Here is a 22,426-nt window from a genome sequence, read left to right as displayed (position 1 = left end):
TTGTCAAAGCCCCTGTAACACTCCTATTTTACCAGTGAGAAAACCTAAGGTCTGAGAATGGAGGTGTATCTAGGACTTCTAAGCAATAAACAACACCATTACACTCTGTTGTTTCTAACCCTGATAGGTTACTAGTCTTCATTCCTACCAAAAGTAAATTCTTTACTGTAATTGACTTACGCAGTGCATTCTTTAGTATTTCAGCTGATGAAACCGGTCAATACCTTTCTGCCTTCACTTGGGAAGGAAAACAATTCACCTGGACAGTAATGCCTCAGGGTTTTACTGAGAGCCCTTATTTCTTGCAAATCCTAAAGGCTGATCTGATATAAACTTCCCTAGATGTTCAGCTTTGTTGAAATATGTGTATGATTTACTTCTTTGCTCCTTCTCAAGCCTCCTCACAGGAAGATTGCATCCAACTGGTAGAGCTTTTGGTCTTAAAGGGGCAGAAGGTTGACAAAAACTTTGCAGTTTGTCCAAACCCAGGTTCAGTATTTATAGCATATGATATTTGAACTAGGGCTTCACCTAGATACAGACAGGCTTCAAACTGTCCTAAATTTTCCCAAACCCAAAACTAAGAGCCAGCTGCAAGGCTTTCTTGGGCTAGTTAGTCATTGCCAAAATTGAATTCTAAATTTCTCTCTCATGGCCAAATCTCCATGTCTTACTAGGGAACAAAAACTCCAATCAAATTATATGGGAATAAGTGACTTGCTTAGCCATTAAGGCCTTAAAGGAGAGTCTGATGAACTCATCTGCCCTTAGGCATCCCAATTATTAGATTACCTTTTTTCTTTTTCTATAATGTAAAGGAAGGAATGGAGTACTTGCCCCAAAACATAAGGACCACCATCACCCATAGGGTGTTACAATCAGCACCCGGACCCTGCCGCTTAGGGCTACTCCCCTGGTCTTAGAGCCTTTACCACCACTGTTTACTTGGTTAAGACCTTCAAGAAAAGTGTTGTGGGATTTCTTTTAACCATTTTTGTACTTCATGCATTTCAGCACCATTTTTGTACCACTCCTGAATTCTCATCATACTCACTTCTCATTCATCACCACACCTCCCCATGAGGTCCCAGTAATTGCTCCTCATGTAACTCTTACATTGTAGCAATCTTAAACCCTACCACTTTCCTCCCTTCTGTCACTGAGGAAGTCCCTCACAACTGCTTAGCACTAATGTAGCACCTCCTGACATCACGATCATCTATAGTAAACTTCTCTGGAGTGACCCTGTCAGTTTGCCATCAGAGATAACGACCTTATGAACCACACCTTGTAACCTGGAAACTTCACCTATTGGAAAGAGCACCTCCAGAAGAACTCCTCAAACTCGATGGCTACTGCTGCTGCTGCTGCTGCTAAGTCGCTTCAGTCGTGTCCGACTCTGCGCGACTGCAGAGACGGCAGCCCACCATGTCCCTATTAGGTACTTCTAGCCCTAGCCCCACCAAACTCCAAGAAATAGATTCTTAAATTCAAACGACACATCCACAGAAAGCACTGAACCCTGAATAGACCCTGAATGCGTATCGTCTGGTGATACGAAAGTAAAAATTTCCTAGAATTGAAGCAGGTGAAATTTGATAAAACAACTTTCCCAAGATATCAGGATCAGGCCGGTTGGAATATATGTGGACCAAACTTTTGATGATGACATAACACTTCAGATGTCTATGATCTTGATAACATATAGACCTGAGACTAAAAAATAAATAAAGTGCCTGAGAGTTCTCCCTAGTACCATTCATCATTATTCAAATCTGACCTCAATAGTTTTCTAATCTGTGCATTTTCTCTCTGACATGAAACATTACTCTTAGGAAAGGTCCTTCCTGATGCTGAGGGACAAAAAGCCATTGAAACTATATAAAACCTTACTCTTGGCCAGTGATGCTTTCAGAGAAAAAACTTGCTCTAAAGGGGGAAAAAAAATCAACATAAACTTGAATTAAATAGAGCTGGGAGACAAGAAGGGGAAAGTCATGCCCTGTAATGACAACGGAACCCAACTGGAAGAAGAAAGACTTCACTTGTTTCCTTGGAAGGATTCAGCCAATGACAAGCCATGGACTCTTTGTTTACTATAACAGTCTCAACTTTCTTTTCCCCTCTATAGAATTATTTTCCCCCTCTTACCACTTGGAAACTTACATGTGTCTCACCATTACTACAGACCCCAAACTGTAATTCTCTGCTAATCCTCAATAAACCTGTCTTTGATGGAGAAATATCTGGCAGTCTATTTGATTTCAGTCAACACATGTAATCATTTGTGAACCAACAATCACTACCACGAAGAAAATTGCAAAACACAAGAGCAATACTTGAAAACAAAGAACTAACCCAGAAGTAAAATTTTAAGTTAACCCTCTACTGATCAGATTAGACTCTTGAAGGCAAGCCTAGAATCAAGCCAACCTCCCCCAATTTTCCAGGGGCCCAGTATTGAGCTAAAATTGGACTGGTCACTGGGGTGTACAAACTTGAGATTGAAATCAATAAGCTAAATTTTAATCAAACACTCTCTTATATGAAAAATCACATATAAAATAAGAATCAAAAAGCAGAATTTTAACTTCACAGAAAAGTAAAATTTCAAATAATATGATCCTAAATACAAGAAGAAAATAATATTCCCCACAAAAGCATATTAAATAAGTGTACTACTCAGCATCTTTTTTTATACTTAATCTTTATACATAAGTCAAGTTGCTATTTCTTCTTCTGCTTTCAGAAATAGAGAATTACTACTTAAAAGCTATTTCAAATGACTAAATACACTCACACCAAGAGGCATACACAAGCATAATAATGCTACCAAAAAATCTAGCAATCAAAATTTCCTCTAAATCAAAGTAACATTCCTTACAATTAATTAGTGATTTTCTCAAAGCTTACAATACTACATTATATTTCTGCAAATTATAATATAATTACTTATAGAGCAACTACAATGAAAAGAAAGCTCTCAAAAAACATGATTAGCTTAGCTACCTCATTCCAGAGTTAAGTCAATAAATTTACTATAAAAATTATGTTTTAATCAGGCATTAGAATTTGTTTTAAGAAAAAAAAAGCAGCACTGTATCATTTTCATGTATTTTAAATACAGAAACATATTCAGCTTAAAAACTGAAAACAATGACAGAGCTAAGAATAGGTTTAATTCTGGAAGTCAAAAGCTTTATTCCATTTATGTAAAAAGAATATATATCAACATTCTTTTAACCATCTTTGCTTTGTACAAAATTTCCTAAACAATTATAAGCAGTTAAAAGAAAACAGTTTGTAGAAAAATGGAAATGCCTTACTCAAGACAACACAACATCTATAAAGAATTTAGTGTTAAGTCTCAACAAATTTTAATAGCTTTTGTACTTAAAAGTCACCTTCATTAAAAATTAACTACTAAATTTAATTTCCTATCACATATCCTGTTATACATCATTTTTATTAAAAACATGCTTTATTAGATTTCCCAACTAAATTAAATGGCCAATAGTAGTTGTTTTTATTGCTGCTTTGTATACTTTAATAATTACCAAAACTATTCTGTTCAGCTAAATTAGATGCAATTTTAGTCACAAACATATTTTTACTAAAATTGTATTCACATGTACACAAGGTGATAAAAAAGAATTGCATGTGTGTGTGTTTTCTTAAATTAAATCCAAAGTGTGCAATATGCAGATACAGCAGGCTATAAAATATAATAGGCTAGAAAAGAGATTTTTTTAAACTAATAAAGAATGCAAAAAAGATCTTCACGACCCAGATAATCGTGATGATATGATCACTAATCTAGAGCCAGACATCTTGGAATGTGAAGTCAAGTGGGCCTTAGAAAGCATCACTATGAACAAAGCTGGTGGAGGTGATGGAATTCCAGTGGAGCTATTTCAAATCCTGAAAGATGATGCTGTGAAAGTGCTGTACTCAATATGCCAGCAAATTTGGAAAACTCAGCAGTGGCCACAGGACTGGAAAAGGTCAGTTTTCATTCCAATCCCAAAGAAAGGCAATGCCAAAGAATGCTCAAACTACCACACAATTACACTCATCTCGCATGCCAGTAAAGTAATGCTCAAAATTCTCTAAGCCAGGCTTCAGCAATACATGAACCGTGAACTCCCTGATGTCCAAGCTGGTTTTAGAAAAGGCAGAGGAACCAGAGATCAAATTGCCAACATCCGCTGGATCATGGAAAAAGCAAGAGAGTTCCAGAAAAACATCTATTTCTGCTTAATTGACTATGCCAAAGCCTTTGACTGTGAGGATCACAATAAACTGTGGAAAATTTTGAAAGAGATGGGAATACCAGACCACCTGACCTGCCTCTTGAGAAATCTGTATGCAGGTCAGGAAGCAACAGTTAGAACTGGACATGGAACAACAGACTGGTTCCAAATATGAAAAGGAGTACATCAAGGCTGTATATTGTCACCCTGCTTATTTAACTTATTTGCACAGTACATCATGAGAAATGCTGGACTGGAAGAGACACAAGCTGGAATCAAGACTGCTGGGAGAAATATCAATAACCTCAGATATGCAGATGACACCACCCTTATGGCAGAAAGTGAAGAGGAACTAAAAAGCCTCTTGATGAAAGTGAAAGAAGAGAGTGAAAAAGTTGGCTTAAAGCTCAACATTCAGAAAATGAAGATCATGGCATCTGGTCCCATCATTTCATGGGAAACAGATGGGGAAACAGTGGAAACAGTGTCAGACTTTATTTTCTGGGGCTCCAACATCACTGCAGATGATGACTGCAGCCATGAAATTAAAAGACGCTTACTCCTTGGAAGAAAAGTTATGGCCAACCTAGATAGTATATTCAAAAGCAGAGACATTACTTTGCCGACTAAGCTCCACCTAGTCAAGGCTATGGTTTTTCCAGTGGTCATGTATGGATGTGAGAGTTGGACTGTGAAGAAGGCTGAGCACTGGAGAATTGATGCTTTTGAACTGTGGTGTTGGAGAAGACTCTTGAGAGTCCCTTGGACTGCAAGGAGATCCAACCAGTCCGTTCTGAAGGAGATCAGCCCTGGGATTTCTTTGGAAGGAATGATGCTAAAGCTGAAACTCCAGTACTTTGGCCACCTCATGCGAAGAGTTGACTCATTGGAAAAGACTCTGATGCTGGGAGGGATTGGGGGCAGGAGAAGAAGGGGATGACAGAGGATGAGATGGCTGGATGGCATCACCGACTCGATGGACGTGAGTTTGAGTGAACTCCGGGAGATGGTGATGGACAGGGAGGCCTGGCGTGCTGCGATTCATGGGGTCGCAAAGAGTCGGACACGACTGAGCGACTGAACTGAAAGAATGCAATGTGCAACAAATTTCATAACAAAGAAGACAATTTTCAAAGAAACCCATAAAGTCCAAAAGTCTGTTCTATAGATCTGTGTCTCTTTTGCTGTCTCACACACAGGGTTATCATTACCATCTTTCTAAATTCCATATATATGTGCTAGTATACTGTATTGGTGTTTTTTCTTTCTGGCTTACTTCACTCTCCAAATAGGCTCCAGTTTCATCCACCTCATTAGAACTGATTCAAACGTATTCTTTTTAATGGCTGAGTAATACTCCATTGACTCTGTGGGAGAGGGAGATGGTGGGATGATTTGGGAGAATGGCATTGAAACATGTAAGAAACGAATCGCCAGTGTATATTCAATACAGGATACAGGATGCTTGGGGCTGGTGCATGGGGATGATCCAGAGAGATGATATGGGGTGGGAGGTGGGAGGGGGTTCAGGATTGGGAAATCATGTATACCCGTGGCGGATTCATGTCAAAGTATGGCAAAACCAATACAGTATTGTAAAGCAAAATAAAGTTTAAAAAAATTGTAGGTTAAAACGAAAAAAAAAAAAAAAAAAGAATAAAAGAAACCCATAGAAACTCGCACGATACTCACCAGAAAAGTGACTCAAAGTGGTGGTGGTTGGTTTAGTCGCTTAGTCAGGTCTGACTCTTGTGACCCCGTAGACTATGGCCTGCCAGGCCCCTCTGTCCATGGGATTCTCCAGGCAAGAATACTGGAGTGGGTGGCCATTCCCTTCTCCAGGGGATCTTCTGACCCAGGGATCAAACTCGGGTCTCCTGCATTAGAGGTGGTCTCCGAATTGCAGGCAGATTCTTTACCAGCTGAGTCACTAGAGAGGGCCTGACACAGAAGGTTCCACTGACCAAAAGCAGCATCTGAGTATGAACTATACCTGCCTGACCCAATTCTGCTGCCAACTTCAGACTCCAAAACTGTCAGATAGAAATGTGCGTGGTATCTTCAAAATTATAATCTGGAGTAGTGGCACCATCCTTTTTCCTCAGGCATCCCATCTGAGATGGGTCCCCCTAAATCTGTATATTTAAAATAAGTTCCCCAGGTAGGAGTCTATGCTGTCAGTCCAGCATATAATCTAAACAAGGACAGAAGATAAAATGTGACTGCCATTGCAATATTGCTTTACACAGTTATTTACCTCACAACTAAATTGCTATTTTTACATTTACTCCCTTCCACGTTTACACTTAAAGCAAGACTATGGTCATCTTATACATTTACTAGCCAAGACACATGCTTGCTGTACCTGTGTATGCATTATTGTTCTGAGACAGAAATATATCCCAACTTCAAAAACTTTTTGCTTTAATCATTTTCATGTCCTAGCAATATTTTAAGTTATTTGAGAGTTTGAACTATTAGGTTGAGTCAATATGGCAAGTTCATATGGTTCAATGTAATATTCATGTTCATGTTCAGATATTAGAATAGAAAATGTTTACCTATTATTTGCAGATAACATGGGTTCAGTTCAAGATGAACATATTAAAAATGAGTATTGTAATAAAACAAGTCATCTGAAATTTTTGGTTTCCCAGTGCACATAAAAGTTATCTTAACACAATATGGCAGTCAGTTAAGTGTACAATAGCATTATGTCTCAAGAAATAATGTATATAACTTAAAAAATACTTTATACTAAAAATGTCATCATCTGAACCTTTCACGAGTCAATCTTTTTGCAATAGTAATACTGATCACTAAGCTTTTGCATCAGAAATCACTGATTTCAGATCACCATAATATAATAATAATAATAAAACGGTTAGAAATATCAGTATTATAAGAATTACAAAAATATGACAGAGACAAAAAGTGACTAAATGCTGCTGGAAAATTGGCACTGATATACTTGCTCGACATAGGGCTGCCATAAACCTGCAAGTTGTAAAAAACATAGTATCTGCTAAGTGCAATAAACTGAAGAGCAATATTAATAAAATGTACTGAATTACCTATAATATAGTAATAGCCTATGTAAATTATTACTTAACTTTCATTAAACTGATATTTATGCAAAAAAATTACCTGCTCTCAGTAGTAAGACCTAAAGTTCTTTGAAGTTTATTATAATTAATCATTATTATAAGATGTTTATGGGCTTCCCAGGTCGCTCAGTGGTAAAGAATCCTCCTGCCAATTCAGAGATGCAGGCAATGCTGTTTCAATCCCTGGGTGGGGAAGATCCCCTGGAGGAGGAAACAACAACCCACTCCAGTATTCTTGCCTGGAGAATCCCATGGACAGAGGAGCCTGGTGGGCCATGGGGTGTCAAAGAGTCAGACATAACTGAGCATACATGCATAAGATATATATATGCACACTATGTTTGTATACATATACACCATACTCTAATAATTATATGCATATTAGCCACTGAATTCCAATTAATTATTTTCTGTGTATCAAAAATGGCCTGACCAATCAAAGCATATTAAAACCTTTTTAGAAAACAAATATGTGGAAAGTGAAATGTTTTCAAATTCTGGTAAATGAATGATGCATTTCTAAATGCTATTAGAATTAGAAAACATATACTAGAAAGAAAAAAAGTTGCCTTGAATATATTATTTAGAAGTCTATCATAGGTAAGTGATGTGAAAGTTGCACAGTCGTGTCCGACTCTTTGCGATTCCATGGACTGTAGCCTGCCCGGCTCCTCTGTCCATGGAATTCTCCAGGCAAGGATGCTGGAGTGGGGAGCCATTTGCCTCTCCAGGAATCATAGGTAAAAGCTGAAATAAACGTCAATGCACTTTAGGGGAATTCTTCCCTCACAAGTCTCTCTCCCTCTTTCATTGTTTCTAGACATTACACTACTTTGCTTGGCACATGCCATTGTTAATTTTTAATGAATAAACAAGTTACTGTTTGAATATGATGTATGAATAAACAAGTCATTCATATATTAATGAAGTACCAAAATATTGCAAAAATTATGTTAAAAATATCTCTACATAATTCTATTGAGTTGAGAGATAAGGCACCTTCAATACCTTTTAGAGCAATATATTCTGTGATGTCACAACCAAAATAAAACAAAATGAGGGCCAAAGAGAAATGTATACTATTTTCCCATTGTAATCCCTTACTTTTAAAGGCAAATAAGCTAATGTGCAAAGATCTGAAAGGTGTGCCTCAACTTCTCTTTATAGTTCTATATTCCTATAGTCTTTTAAAAATGGCAAAAGGGAAAATACAATTTGTTGTGACTTAAAAATACAGAAATCCTTTGCTAGTGATAATCTAATAATATTTTTGAGTTTCATAAAGCACACATTTTCCCTTATAAAACTATCAACAGTATACAGTATGTTATTAACTCAGAAAGTAATTCAGATATCTCTTAGAAAAGTATTTCTCTATCAGAAGTTGAATACTGTGAACTGAATCTTTGTCTGTTTCTAAATCCAACACTTTTGCCAGATATCCTTTATTAATAATAAATTACCTAAGACAAGAACAAAAGATAAATCAGCTATTTTTAGGTACCAATTCCAAATCAATAAATTTTAAAAATACTATTATGAGCTAGTCCACATTCCCACAAATTTCTAGCATCTTGGATTGGACAACATAAGCCTTAAGCGACATTTCTATTTATAATCCATTGAAATAGATGGAAAAGCAAGAATACTTACAAATTGATGAACATTCGAGTACAGAGCACCTCTAAGCTTTTTGATCCAGGAAAGCATTTTGGAATTCCATGGGCCACAACCACTACAGTGAAGAACCTGTTGCACAGTAAGCTCCTTATACTTCACCAGAGCTTAAAGGACCTCATAGTGTCCTGAGTAACTCAAATGATTATGTAATATGTTAAACAACTTTATCCTAAAGGCATTACTGAAGATAGCAAAAAAGTTTTACATAGTTTAATATATTTTAGTGAAAAAATGGGTGAAGGTGGTCAAAAAGAACAAACTTCCAATTTATGTAAATTCTAGGGACTTAATGTACAGCATAGGGCCTATAGTTAATAATACTGCACTGTCATTTGGAAGTTGTTTAAAGAGTAGATCTTAAAAGTTCTTGTCACAATAAAGAAAAATTGTAACTATATGAGATGATGGATGTTAACTAGACTTATTGTGGAGATAATTTTGTAATGTATTATACACACAAAATTGTTACATTGTACATCAAAACTAATAATGATGTGTTATGTAAATTATACCTCAATTTTTTAAATGAGGGTAAAATATTTCCTAAACAAAGATTCAAAGTTTCTGTGCATTTCTATATTTTAATTGAGTTAGGGCATTATAAACTTAAAATAAGTAAAAGAAATTGAATATTACACATCAGTTTTGACACACTTTTTTCTTATCAAATTCATCATTCTGGTTTGTATTTTCTTCACCTTTACCTAATTATCTAGTCTGATGGCAAGATATTTTCCTTCTTTTCCTCTCTTTTTCCTATGTGCATTATATAGTTATATCTACAAACTGATTTATATTTCATATTCTTTCCCTTCATATTGAAGAAATTTAAAAATCATCCATTACCATGTGAGATGAGAACCGAAGTTTATTCTCACTATGTCCAATAACACTCTGTTACACTTTCCTGTGTTTTAAGTATGGGAAAGAGTCCTGAAAACTGACAATATGCTATTTCAATTTCTTTCCAATAATACCTTAAAGTAACTGCTTAGTACTAAAGAAAATAGAATGCTTTAGCTTTAAAATGTTTATCTTGTTCATATTTTATGAATATTAAACTGGAGTTTCACACGTTCATATTTCCTAGACTTCACTCCAATTTCCATTTCTAAACTTCTCTCCATTGCCTTCTTAATATTCATCTTATTGGATTATTACTGAGATGGTCCTTCTCTGCCTACACCAGAGATGCAGTGTCCTTAACTTTGGTATGCATAGGACATTTTCAGTGTCTATAAACATTTTTGGCCATAATGGTTGGCGGTAGGCAACACTGGCACAGAGTGGGTGGAGGCCAGTGATGCTTCGAAATCCCTGGACTAGACTACTCTAGATGGAAGCTGTGTTCAGGTTGCTACCATAACTGGATATGTTACATCATAAGTCCTTACCCATTGATTACTAAAGATCAAAGCATATTATCCACAGAAAGCAATATACCCCCAGACCCAAGGTAGTCCTAGTATTCTACATCCCCACTGATTTCAAGGAGACACAAATTAAAAGTTTTAGTAGCACAAATTCTTATTTTTACAGAGCTAGGACTTTTTCCACATTGGTTCAATGAACTGTAACCAAAAGCAAATGGTATATGTATACTTTTATTCCTTTAGACTGTGTGTCAATTAAAGGCATAGGGACCATTATCTCTGTTTTTACTGAACCTTAGACTGTATATACCAGAGAAGGCAATGGCGACCCACTCCAATACTCTTGCCTGAAAATTCCATAGGCGAAGGAGCCTGCCTGGTAGGCTGCAGTCCATGGGATCACTAAGAGTTGGATATAACTGAGCAACTTCACATTCACTTTTCACTTTCATGCATTGGAGAAGGAAATGACAACCCACTCCAGTGTTCTTGCCTGGAGAATTCCAGGGACAGGGGAGCCTGGTGGGCTGCTGTCTATGGGGTCGCACAGAGGTGGACACGACTGATGCAACTTAGCAGCAGCAGCAGCAGCAGACTGTATATACAGGCTTCCCAGGTAGCACAGTGGTAAAGAATCCACCTGCCAATGCAGGGGACACAGGAGATGTGGGTTTGATCCCTGGGTTGGGAGGATGCCCTGGAGAAGGAAATGGCAACCCACTCCTGTATTCTTGCCGGAGAAATCTCATGGAGAGAAGAGCCTGGTGGGCTACAGTCCATGGGGGTCACAGATCTGACATGACTGAGCATGCACTCACACATACTATATATACATCTTAGTATTCAAGAAGCTCTTAAAAAAGGTAATATGGATGAAAAAAGCAAGAAACAGACTACTGTAAAAGATATAACCTACTTTTATAAAATGATGACAAAATCTTCTGAGTATGTACATCTGTGTGTAAGTGTGTGAGTGTGTGTGTCTGTGTGTGTGTGTGTATATACAGAGAAATTCAGGAATGTTAGTTTGTCAGTATGGGTTACCTATGAGAGTGCCATTGTCAGGGAGAAAGAGAAAAGAAAATCATAAAAAATATGCAAAATGTATGTAACAAATCATGATTATGGTGAAAAGTTAGATTAACATAATGGGGCATAATTATTTACATAATAGACTATTTAAGAAGTATGTCGAATGGAGAAACTGAAAGGAAATCAAAAACACAAAAGATTCCCTAATTAATATATTTATAGTATAGAAGAAAAACAGCTGATAAGAAAAATAATATCATTTCATACCCTGATAAATCCTCTGAAGAACGCTAAAATTTAGGTAATAGAGAGGAGGAGAGAGTCCTGAGCTCAAGAAAGATATTAGGGCTTGGAGAGGCAAACGTGAGACTCATCAGGGTACAGATCATATTGAAAGCCAAGTGATTTGATGGGATCATCTAGGCAGTGAGCACAGAAGAGGAGATGGAGAAGGGCTGCACCCCAGCATACTCCACCATCCATTGACTAGACAATGAAAAAGGAACCCAGAGACAGGCCCACCAGGAAGCAAATGGTGTGTGATCCTTTTATATTAGTAATTAGAAAGATGAGGACTAAGGTTGGATCAAAGAATCAGGCCACATGAAGACTGCTGGTAGCACTCACAAGAGCAAGTAGAATTGGATGGTGAGGATGAAACCCTACCTGAGATGAGCCGGGAAGAGTAGAGTGAGGAAGTGGAGATGAGACAGATTCTCAGTTTTGCAGTAAAGAGTATCGTGGGGGTGGGGCAGAGAAAAGGGCAATGAATACAGGGACACCGCGAGATTAATGGCGGTCTCCTAAGGAAGGCCTTTATTACATCATGTGTGTATGTTGATTCTGGGGAAAACCTGTGATGCAGGAGAAAGAAGAGGTAATTGCAAGCAGAGAAAACTGCAAGAGAAGTGTGAGGAGAAGGCGTTGAACATGTCAGGGAAGGCTTAGGCTTAGGCTGGAGAAGAAACTACTAGGTATGTCCTTATTCTTGATGCACACATCAACATACAATGAGAAAGGTATCAATGCCTTCTCCTAAGATGAAGGAATATTTGACATTATTCCTCCATATTTTATTAAAATCAACATATATTTGTGTCACATCAACTGTCTCCTAGCCAAAGATCCACAATAGATTTCAATCAAGAAAATAAAGGATTTGCATCATGAGAGACATCCTCTTATTATTTATGATCCCCCAAATTAAGGAATAAAAAAGATGATGGTCAGGCAAAACATGTGAATAATATTAAGAGTGATACACACCCACCCAACTACACACATATATATATGGTTATTCCGTTATCCTGGTGCTATACATTTTTCATTAAAAAAACAAAATCTGAAAATCTACTAATATTTTAGAAGAAAAAAAGCAATTTATAGCCACACCAGAAGAACTACATTCTTAGAAATTTCCCAAATAAGCATCATTTCTGTTGCAAGAGCTGTTATACTATGTAACGTGTAAAATGTGATTTTAAAGCCACTGATGACCAGTGTCCTGCTCCTTCTTTGTAACTCACACCATCAAGGACACAAGCATCTTTTAGATTCATCTGAAGTGGGAACACAAGTCCTCCCTCACATTTATAAAGACTTTCTGATTAAAACTAGGGATTTCTCGTTTGACAACATAAGAACACTAACAGAAGCTAGAAATGCAGCAATCTTGTGCAACCAGTTTTTAAATCAAGTACCAGAGAAAACAAGTAAAGAGCTTTGCTATCAACAGATGCAGGCACAAAAATACACAGTCAAAAAGCTCATGTAAATTTGTTAATTACCGGAATAATAAACTATTTTTGAATAAAATTGGACAATTTCCTTCTATTTGTAAGCCTGAATTTTTATCCGCAATTACCAAGTAAGGAACATTTCCTTGCATGCAGGATATTATATTTACAAAGACAAAAATCTACAAAGATAGTTTCAAAAAATCTCTGAATATACTAGACCTAAAGTGTTAATTGCTAAGCCTTCTCCACACGTCAAGTTTTCTCGACCTTAACTCCTCTATCAAGGACAGTGCGATGACTCAGGAATCATCAATAGACCCAGGAATGAAAGATCATGATCATTCTTTTCTTTAGAGCTGAATAAAACAGCTCAAAATCGCAGCAAAAATCTTCTTACCCAGCAAAATCACTAGGGTAAATTTTTCTTTTATAACAATTATTTTTTGGCTATCCCTTTGTCTTTTAGCAAAATCAAAATATCCTCATTAATCTCTGACCATTATTAAACTCTTTATTGAGTCAGGAGAATAATGGTCCAAGAAACCAAAGCTAGAAAACATTACAGAAACCCAAAATCCACTAATGTAACTCATTTTAAGCTCAGAATGCGAAACATGGGCAAGCTTGAATTTTATAACTAGCATTTACAGTTTTAATCCAAGTAGTTGAATCTAAGAATAATGAAGTGGATAACATAACCTTAGTGTACAGAAAAAAGTCTCCATAGAAACAGATAAAAAATTACCACCAGAATAAGAAGTGGTTGTTTTAATCAATTCTGATCCAGGATTATGTTATTGTTTTGTTTGCTCAATTTAAAAGGCTTACCATCTTGTTGGCCATGAAGAGCCTGGGGACTTTGCATCCTTTCCTCAAGATTGGAGCTGAGGTCAGAGTTCACAGCTGACATCCGTGTTGAATCACTCATATCAAATTCATCACTTTCTATTGAACTTTCATCCTGAAAATGGTTTTAACATATCATCAAGTATCATAAAACATAATATACTCAGATAATGACTATTTTATCTATAGGATCAATTAAAGTTTAGCCAGTAAGTAAGCTTTTATAGGGCTCAGTTAAATGATAACATGAATAGATGCTTGAAATAACAAATAAGACATGAAGACTTGTGAAGATTCAATGTGTCTTTGTATACAGGAAGATGTAAAAGGTTTAAAGTAATGTATTTAGAAGGATGTAGTTGAGGAATTATCTGAATAATGAAGGAATATATTTTTTAATTACTAAAAAACTTTCTAAGAGTCAGTCACAAAATATAGCATAAAAAGAAACACATTTTTATTTTTAATGACAATAAAATATTATAAGCAAAAATCTGACACTGTAATAAAAATCTGAACTGAAAAATTTTTATTGGTACACAGAATGGAATCTACTTAAAGAAAAATTTACATGTTTAGATTCAAAGTCCTTATTAGTCAGAAAACAAGTTAATCTTAGTACAGCCTTTCTTCCTTGCAAGGGAATAAAAATGGCATTACAACAAAAAATTCTAAGTAAAAGTACAAAAGATTCAGAAGCCAAACAGCAACAGAAAGCCAAATCAGCAAATGGCTAAATTCCCAAAAGGCAAAGCTGCCAATTGTCAATTCATCAAAAAATCTATCAAATATTAAGTTAAAACAAATATATGCTATGTTGCTATAATCATTTTTCTTGAAGCAAATTCCTTTGGGAGAACTGACTTTCAGACAAATGCTGTGTGCTTATGTAGGCAGGAAGACCCAAGAAACTCGTGTAAAATACCAAAAATGTTTCACTGAAACCACCAGGTTTAACTTCAACTCATAAATATTTGATCTCACAGTTTAACATTGATGCGATGATTACCAGTAGCAGCAGTAGTAGTACTGATAATTATATCACAGACTCTGTTATTTAGTTGTTCACTTATGTCAGCTTCATCCAACCTGTGAGTTAGCATTTACCCAGTTAGTGCGTTGTGAAATTTACCCAGTTAACACATTGTGAAATTGAGGCACAGAGCAGTTAGATAACTGATCACACTATTACATACCAGAACTGAGATTCATTATGATGTGACCCAGGCTTGAGAAAAGAGCTTCTTTGAATAGAAAGCATTCCCTTGGCTTCCTAAATGACATCTTGGCATCAGTGAAGAAATTGCTATGGTCAGGAAACAGGAACATTCAAGCACACTAACAACGGGCATTCTGATCCTTAGGTCAGACCCAGGTATCTGGGTGTTCTTCCTCTATCAAAGGTTCTGCTAGTGTCTGGGTCTACCATGGAGCACTGAAAGTGAAGTCGCTCAGTCGGGTCCGACTCTCTGCGACCCCAGGAGCCTACCACGTTCCTTCTTCCATGGGATTTTCTAGGCAAGAATACTGGAGTGGGTTTTCATTTCCATCTCCAGAGGATCTTCCCGACCCAGGGATCGAACCCGGGTCTCCTGCATCGTAGGCAGACTTTTTACTGTCTGAGCCATTAATTCAGCAAGGAAATTCCACACTGGCAGGCCTCTGGGCCATCAGCCACATAGACTTCTAGCCACATGCCCTCTCTTGGGACATTTTCTCCAATTCTAAATTCTATGAAAAATACAAAGAATCTGAAATAAATATTTATGTTCAAAGAGGAAAAAATAATAGAATTCACTGCACACATTCACATTATCAATGTGTACCATATATGCACATATGTACACAGTACACACACATAGCTTGATAATATGCATATCCATTATATATACTATATATATTGTCTATAATATATTATTTTAGAGCACATTCTCTGGAGCCACACTGACTGGATTCAGGTTTATACTCTGCCACCTATTAGATGTGTTACCTTAAGCAAGTTACCTAACATTTCTGTGCCTCAGTTTCCTCACCTGTAAAATGCAAATAATAAAAATAGCATCAACCTCATAGGGCTGTGTAATGACTGAGAGACTATATTATATTTCAAGTAGTTAAAACAACATGAGGTACATAATAAGCACAAAGCTGTTTGATACTGTTATATAGAATGTGTAACAAATTCTATAGTATATAAGACTTATATTTATTATACATGAACACACACAAAAATGAATTTAAATATAATGGTAAAGATGATCAATCTGTGTTTATAAAGTAGCTGTGGATACTTTATAAAGAGTCTTTATAAAAGCGTTTATTATATGCACTACAAAGAGCAAGCTAGATGTAGTCTAGTAATATATTATTTGCATGATAAGTGTATATGTGTGTGAGAGAGAGATTTGTATTTCATATGTATGTGTGTGCACGCACGTGCTCAATCGCTCAGGCATGTCTGATTCTTTGAGACCCTGGGCTGTAGGCTGCCAGGCTCTTCTGCCCATGGGATTATCAAGGCAAGAATACTGGAGTGGGTTTCCACTTCTTCCTCCAGGGCATCTTCCTGACCCAGCGGTGAAAACCATGTCTCCTGTGTCTCCTGCATTGGCAGGAGGATTCTTTACCATTAGCGCCACTTGGGAAGCCCCTATATAAATGTGAAAGTAAAAGTGTTCAGTCGTGTCTGACTCTCTGCGACCCCACAGACCATATAGTCCATGGAATTTTCCAGGCCACAATATTGGACTGGGTAGCCTTTCCCTTCTCCAGGGGATCTTCCCAACCCAGGGATGGAACCCAGGTTTTCCACATTGCAGGCGGATTCTTTACCAGCTAAGCCTCAAGGGAAGCCCAAGAATACTGGAGTGGGTAGCCTATTCCTTCTCCAGGGGATCTTCCCCACCCAGGAATGGAACTGGGGTCTCCTGCATTGCAGGTAGACTCTTTACCAACTGAGCTCTCAGGGAAGCTATATAAATGTATTAGGGAAGATATATAAATGTATCTACATGTAAAAAGTATGTGTGTGAGGTTATGTGTATGTTTAAAGAGAAATTCGATACAAAGAGTGATGCTGCAGTGTCCGTCTGTTCTATAGAATGGTTTATACGAAATGCACATTATGGCTGATCAATGTAGCTAGTGTGACTAAAGAACTGAACATTTAATTTTAGCTCATTTAATTTTGTTTAAATTTCAATATCCCTGTATGGGTAGAGGCTACCATGTTGTAGATTCAACTATTTCTCATTGTTAGATATTTCCAATCATCACCATTACATCCTAATATGTAAATTGTTTTATACATTAAATTCCTTAGTATAAATTTCTAGTCAAAGCATATAAATAACTTTTTAAAGTTTTTTGTTAATTATTGCCAAACTCTCTCCCAAAAAGTCTGTTGTGGTTTAAATTCTCGTCAATAGTTTATAAGAAGGCTGATCTTACTTTGGATACAGTATTTTGTAATTTTAAAGAAACTCCCATTCTTGGCTGTCTTTATTTTTCTTACTAACATTTAGTATCATCTCACATACTTAATTTCATCATTGATTTCCATTATGGTCCCCACCACCACTAGAAGATAAGCTTAATAAAGGCAAGGATTTTGTCAGTTTATTCACTGTTTATTTCCACTGCCTATAAGACTGACGATTACATAAGAAGGTACTCAATAAATATTGGTTAAGATAACTGGTTAAATATTTATTAAATTTAAATATAACACTACAAAAGGGATATCTCACTTGATTTCCATTTTTACCATGACTTATTGAACCACTTTTCTATCTTTCAATGATCACAATTTCCAAAATTTTTTAAGTAATATAATTCATCATTTATCTAAATAGTTTTAAGACAATGTACACCCAAGGTAGAATTTTTAAAATGTAAGGATGAGTTATTTTCCTAGTCCAATTATCATTTAAAAGAATCCATTTTTTTTTAATGTGAAATACTCAGGATTTTTTAGAAGCCAGAAGGACTTAGCATATGCGGGCTCTGCTGGCTCAAAGTTGATCTTATTTTTTGTCCTATTAATAAACATATCAATATCTAAATGAGTTTCCTACAAATAATTTGACAGCTCAACTAATTTATGGGTTTTAAAAAATGATTTTTAATTGTGTGTTGAATCATGGGAATAATATTTTCATTCTTGGGGATGGATAAATAGTAATATTTTCTTAACTGCTTTTCCTGTCTTTGAATGGCTTTATTATGAGTTAATCACTTACATATATCCATCTGATAATATGGAATCTGACGTTGCCATGGCACTAATACAGGTTTTCTTATAGAATATACTTTTCATAAAGTCTTTTGAGACAAAATAATTTTATAAATACAGTTTTGAGATTAAACCTGCTGACATAAAGAGGAAAATAAGTACCACAGCTTTCTTATCCATTCATCTGCTGATGGACATCTAGGTTGTTTCCATGTCCTGGCTATTATAAACAGTGCTGCGATGAACACTGGGGTACATGTGTCTCTTTCAATTCTGGTTTCCTCGGTGTGTAGAATCGCCAGTCTATGTTCGATGCAGGATACAGCATGCTTGGGGCTGGTGCACGGGGATGACCCAGAGAGATGTTATGGGGAGGGAGATGGGAGGGGGGTTCATGTTTGGGAACGCATGTACACCTGTGGTGGATTCATGTCAATGTACAGCAAAACCAATACAGTAGTGTAAAGTAAAACAAGGTAAAAATAAAAATTAAATATTTTAAGAAAAGCAAAAAAATAAAATAAAATAAAATAAAATGATTTAAAACCAAAAAAAAAGAGGAAAATAAAAAATTTGATTTGAGCTTTATGAATAAAGTTAACCAAATGTAAGAGAATTTAATACCTCACCAAGTAATGTTATACTTAAAAATAAGTATTTAACCACATTTCCTCTTCCAGAGAAATTTCAAAAAGGAGAGAATATATTAGCCTGAGAAACTATTTCTAATATAGATACTTTGAGTGTGTATATTAACTAATGGCTACTAACTAATTAAGAAGGATTTCCTAAGCCACACTGTTAGAAGTATTTGGGGAATATACACAGGGTTTGTATATGACTTAGCCCCTGCTTTTGAGATACTTCAACCAAACTGGTAAGTGAATCAGTATCTTGGAGAAGAATATTTAACAAATATTCATTCTGTGTCTAATTTATGCCAACAAGCTCATTGCTAGAATCTTACTATACAAATTAAATACAATAATCTGAAACATCAAAACATTTCTAGTTAAGACGATTCAGAGAAGTAAACAAATACACAGAATAATGGTTAATTGAAAAACAACTTTAAAATATAAAAAGATTTGGATGATTTGAAATGGTCATACTTGAAATACCTATGAAATTGAACTTCTGATTTCCACGTAAAATAGCCTTAATACTATAATTTCCCTGGAAACACACTTATTTGGAATACTTTCTCCTGAACTTCCTAGCACTTTATCAAGGTTAGTTCAATGGTAGGCTATGAAGGAAAATGAATCTTTGGGGAGAATGAACAAATTTTCACATAACACTAAGGTGGATGTGTTCAGATAGGGAATCTGTTGACGACTAAAGATTTCTGCCTATTTTTCCATCTGTGCATTTCTACTGGCATTCCTTTTATTAAAAAAATAAATTACTGTCTTCAAAATGGCATCATGCTTAATATGAGAGTCATGGTTATCAAGCTGCATTCTGACTTGTGATATAAGGGTAGATATTTTCATTTTACCTCATCTTGCTGTGAGTTTAGCAGCTGCAGTTTCATGTGCTTCATATAGGCCATGGTAATTGGCATGTTGTAGTCAATCATGCTGGTCACCAAAGTGGGAGGTTTTCCATTATCTGTAATAAAACATTTTTAATGGGTAATGAAAGTGATACAGTACTCTACCTGTAATTTCAGAATGATCTAGTTTGTTCAAATTGAAATAAGATGCAAGATACCAAGTTTTTAGGAGATTGGTAGCATTAGAGATGGAGCATAAAAAAAAAATATATATATATATATATATATATGATTGGAAAGGTTCAATAACAGTGTTTGGGGACAAAATAGCACTATGGATAAACTGGTTATTTCTAACTACAAAGTGAGTGTTTTGGTATCTTGGATAACAATGAGTGAAGCTAATACAGTGTTTAAACAAAATCATCAGTATTTTTTTATTTTTCTCCTTTGCTGTACACAATTTTTTTTGGCCATGCCACACAGCGTGTGGGATCTTAATGCTCTAACCAGGGATGGAACCCAAGGCTGGGCTTCCCTGGTGGCTCAGACAGTAAAGAATCTGCCTGTAATGCAGGAGACTCAGGTTTGATCCCTGGGTCAAGCAGATCTCCTGGAGAAGGGAATGGCTACCCACTTCAGTATTCTTGCCTAGAGAATTCCATGGACAGAGGAGCCTGGTGGGCTATACTAACAAACACTTTCACTTCTCACACCTGCAGTGGGAGTTCAAAGTCTTAACCACTGGACCATCAGGGAGGTCCCCACACTTACTTTCTAAGTGGACCACATGAGTGCAAAAGGAAGTCCCCACACTTACTTTCTAAGTGGACCACATGACGGCAAAAAGGAAGCTTTTTATTTTTATATTTTGCCATTCTACTCATCCTCCAACACATGAGAATTGACTAGCTTCAATATAGCTTTGAGATTAACCTCTGTGAGAAACTCATATATTAGGAAAATAATCCAAATAATTTTTAATGAAAGCCAAAGCCAACCAGTAACTTCTCTATAAAAAATTTCAGTGAAAGAAAATTAGTATTCATTACTTTTAGAAATAAGAAGATGATAAATTTAAAAGAACACAGATGGAACATCAATTTCCTTGCTGAAGATAGTTAAAACACCGTGAAATACACACAATGAATGAGAATTAAAACATTATTATAGGACAAAAAGTATTTGCCACGGTCAAGACTGTCTTTCATTTGAAGAAGGGCATTGCATTGCTCTGTAAGTGGATTTACTGGCTCCTATTTGAATAAATGAGATGATTTGACTTGTTGAACTGTTTCATTCTACCACATTCTTCGAAAAATGTGGGCTATAAATTGCCATTATGAATAAAATTACTTGAAATCTCACTATTTGACACTGTGGCTACCTTTATGATCTGTTCCATCTGGGTTTAAATGCATTCTTTTCTGGCACTCTGAGCAGCTCATTAGAAATCGTGTCACCGCTTCTCTTGGTAGGAAGGCATAGCTCTCTGAAATCTGAAATGATTCACAAAACAGGGGTGTTATTATACAAACGGACTGGGCATTATTCAACAGAAGTGATCACTGTATTTCCAAATAAGACGCATTATTCCATAACGGCAGGAAGCACAATGAAAGCATGCATTGCATACCATGCATCATTTCAAGAAATATCTATCCAACTTGATTGCGTGTCTCTTAATAATCACTAAGAACGCGATGTGGAGGAAAAGGAGCCACATCTGGATGGAGATCTGTTTCTATTTCTGCATTTTTTTTAGGAAAAATAATTACAGGGTACAGATACTCAGGTGAATTTTCCTTATTAAAATTGGCCCCCATGGTTTTTGGCAATTAAACTCATTGCTAGCACCATTAACATGGTATCCAATTTTACATATGCTTTTAAAAATTTAGCCCCAAGGAGAAACAAAAAACTTTAGATTTTGCAGTAAAAAGCAGGTCTTTATGATTGCTTTTCAAAGTATTTTCAGTAAAAATATAAAAAAAATAATCTGAACAGAACTCATGTTATCTATCTACTGCAGTGAATCATCCTTTCCACAGAAAATGACACACCTGGAATGCATTCTGGCCACCAATTTTTTATTTGTTATTTTACATCAGTGTTTCATAATCTATGTCACACCGAGAGGCACAGCCACTTTTCCAGCACCCTATCCAGAGCTTCTCTTTTCAGAACCGTGATCTAGGATCAAATTAAAAATCAATATTCTTATCAGTGATTCTTTAAACACTGACTTTTCAAAAACCAAGGTATTTCTCTCATCAAAGCAAAGATTCTGGAAGTGAAACTGATAGATTGCTAAACATCACTAAATAAAACCTGACACTAACTGACAGGGCTGCTAGGGAGTCTGATTAGAGCATTAGTTTTCCACCATACTAACACTGACACTGGTCCATGAAATAGGAGATAAGCAGGAAGAATAAATGAATTGTAAATTAGATATAAGTGCCATAACAGTATCTCAGGTGCATGTAGAGCTGTTATGAACGCTGATGTATTTTAAGTTTGTGGAATGGAAGGAAAATATGCACCTTGTGTTCAACTGAGTACAAATCTGCACAGGTCCTTCCATGTTCATGGGGGAAACTTTTCCTTATCCAGGCTGCAGAAGGAGCACAGCATCAAGGGAACCTCACATACTAAAATCCA

At 36.2% G+C, this 22,426-nt stretch overlaps 1 protein-coding gene across 5 annotated transcripts in view; it reads right to left on the bottom strand.

Moving 5' to 3' along the window:
* Nucleotides 1-22,426, bottom strand: part of NOL4 (nucleolar protein 4) — a 470,394-nt gene that overhangs the window by 304,616 nt on the left and 143,352 nt on the right. For all 5 annotated transcript variants that reach the window (XM_068993684.1, XM_068993682.1, XM_068993685.1 and 2 more), the window contains 3 exons: nucleotides 21,150-21,261; nucleotides 19,766-19,878; nucleotides 14,013-14,145 (listed from right to left, as the gene is read on the bottom strand). In XM_068993684.1, coding sequence (XP_068849785.1) covers nucleotides 14,013-14,145; nucleotides 19,766-19,878; nucleotides 21,150-21,261 — 358 coding nt within the window. The remainder of the gene's footprint in view (nucleotides 1-14,012; nucleotides 14,146-19,765; nucleotides 19,879-21,149; nucleotides 21,262-22,426) is intronic.

Source organism: Capricornis sumatraensis, chromosome 21 (assembly GCF_032405125.1).
Source record: "Capricornis sumatraensis isolate serow.1 chromosome 21, serow.2, whole genome shotgun sequence".
NCBI lineage: Eukaryota > Metazoa > Chordata > Mammalia > Artiodactyla > Bovidae > Capricornis > Capricornis sumatraensis.
The sequence above is the reverse complement of the archived record's forward strand: the minus strand, read 5'-3'. Positions and strand labels throughout refer to the sequence as shown.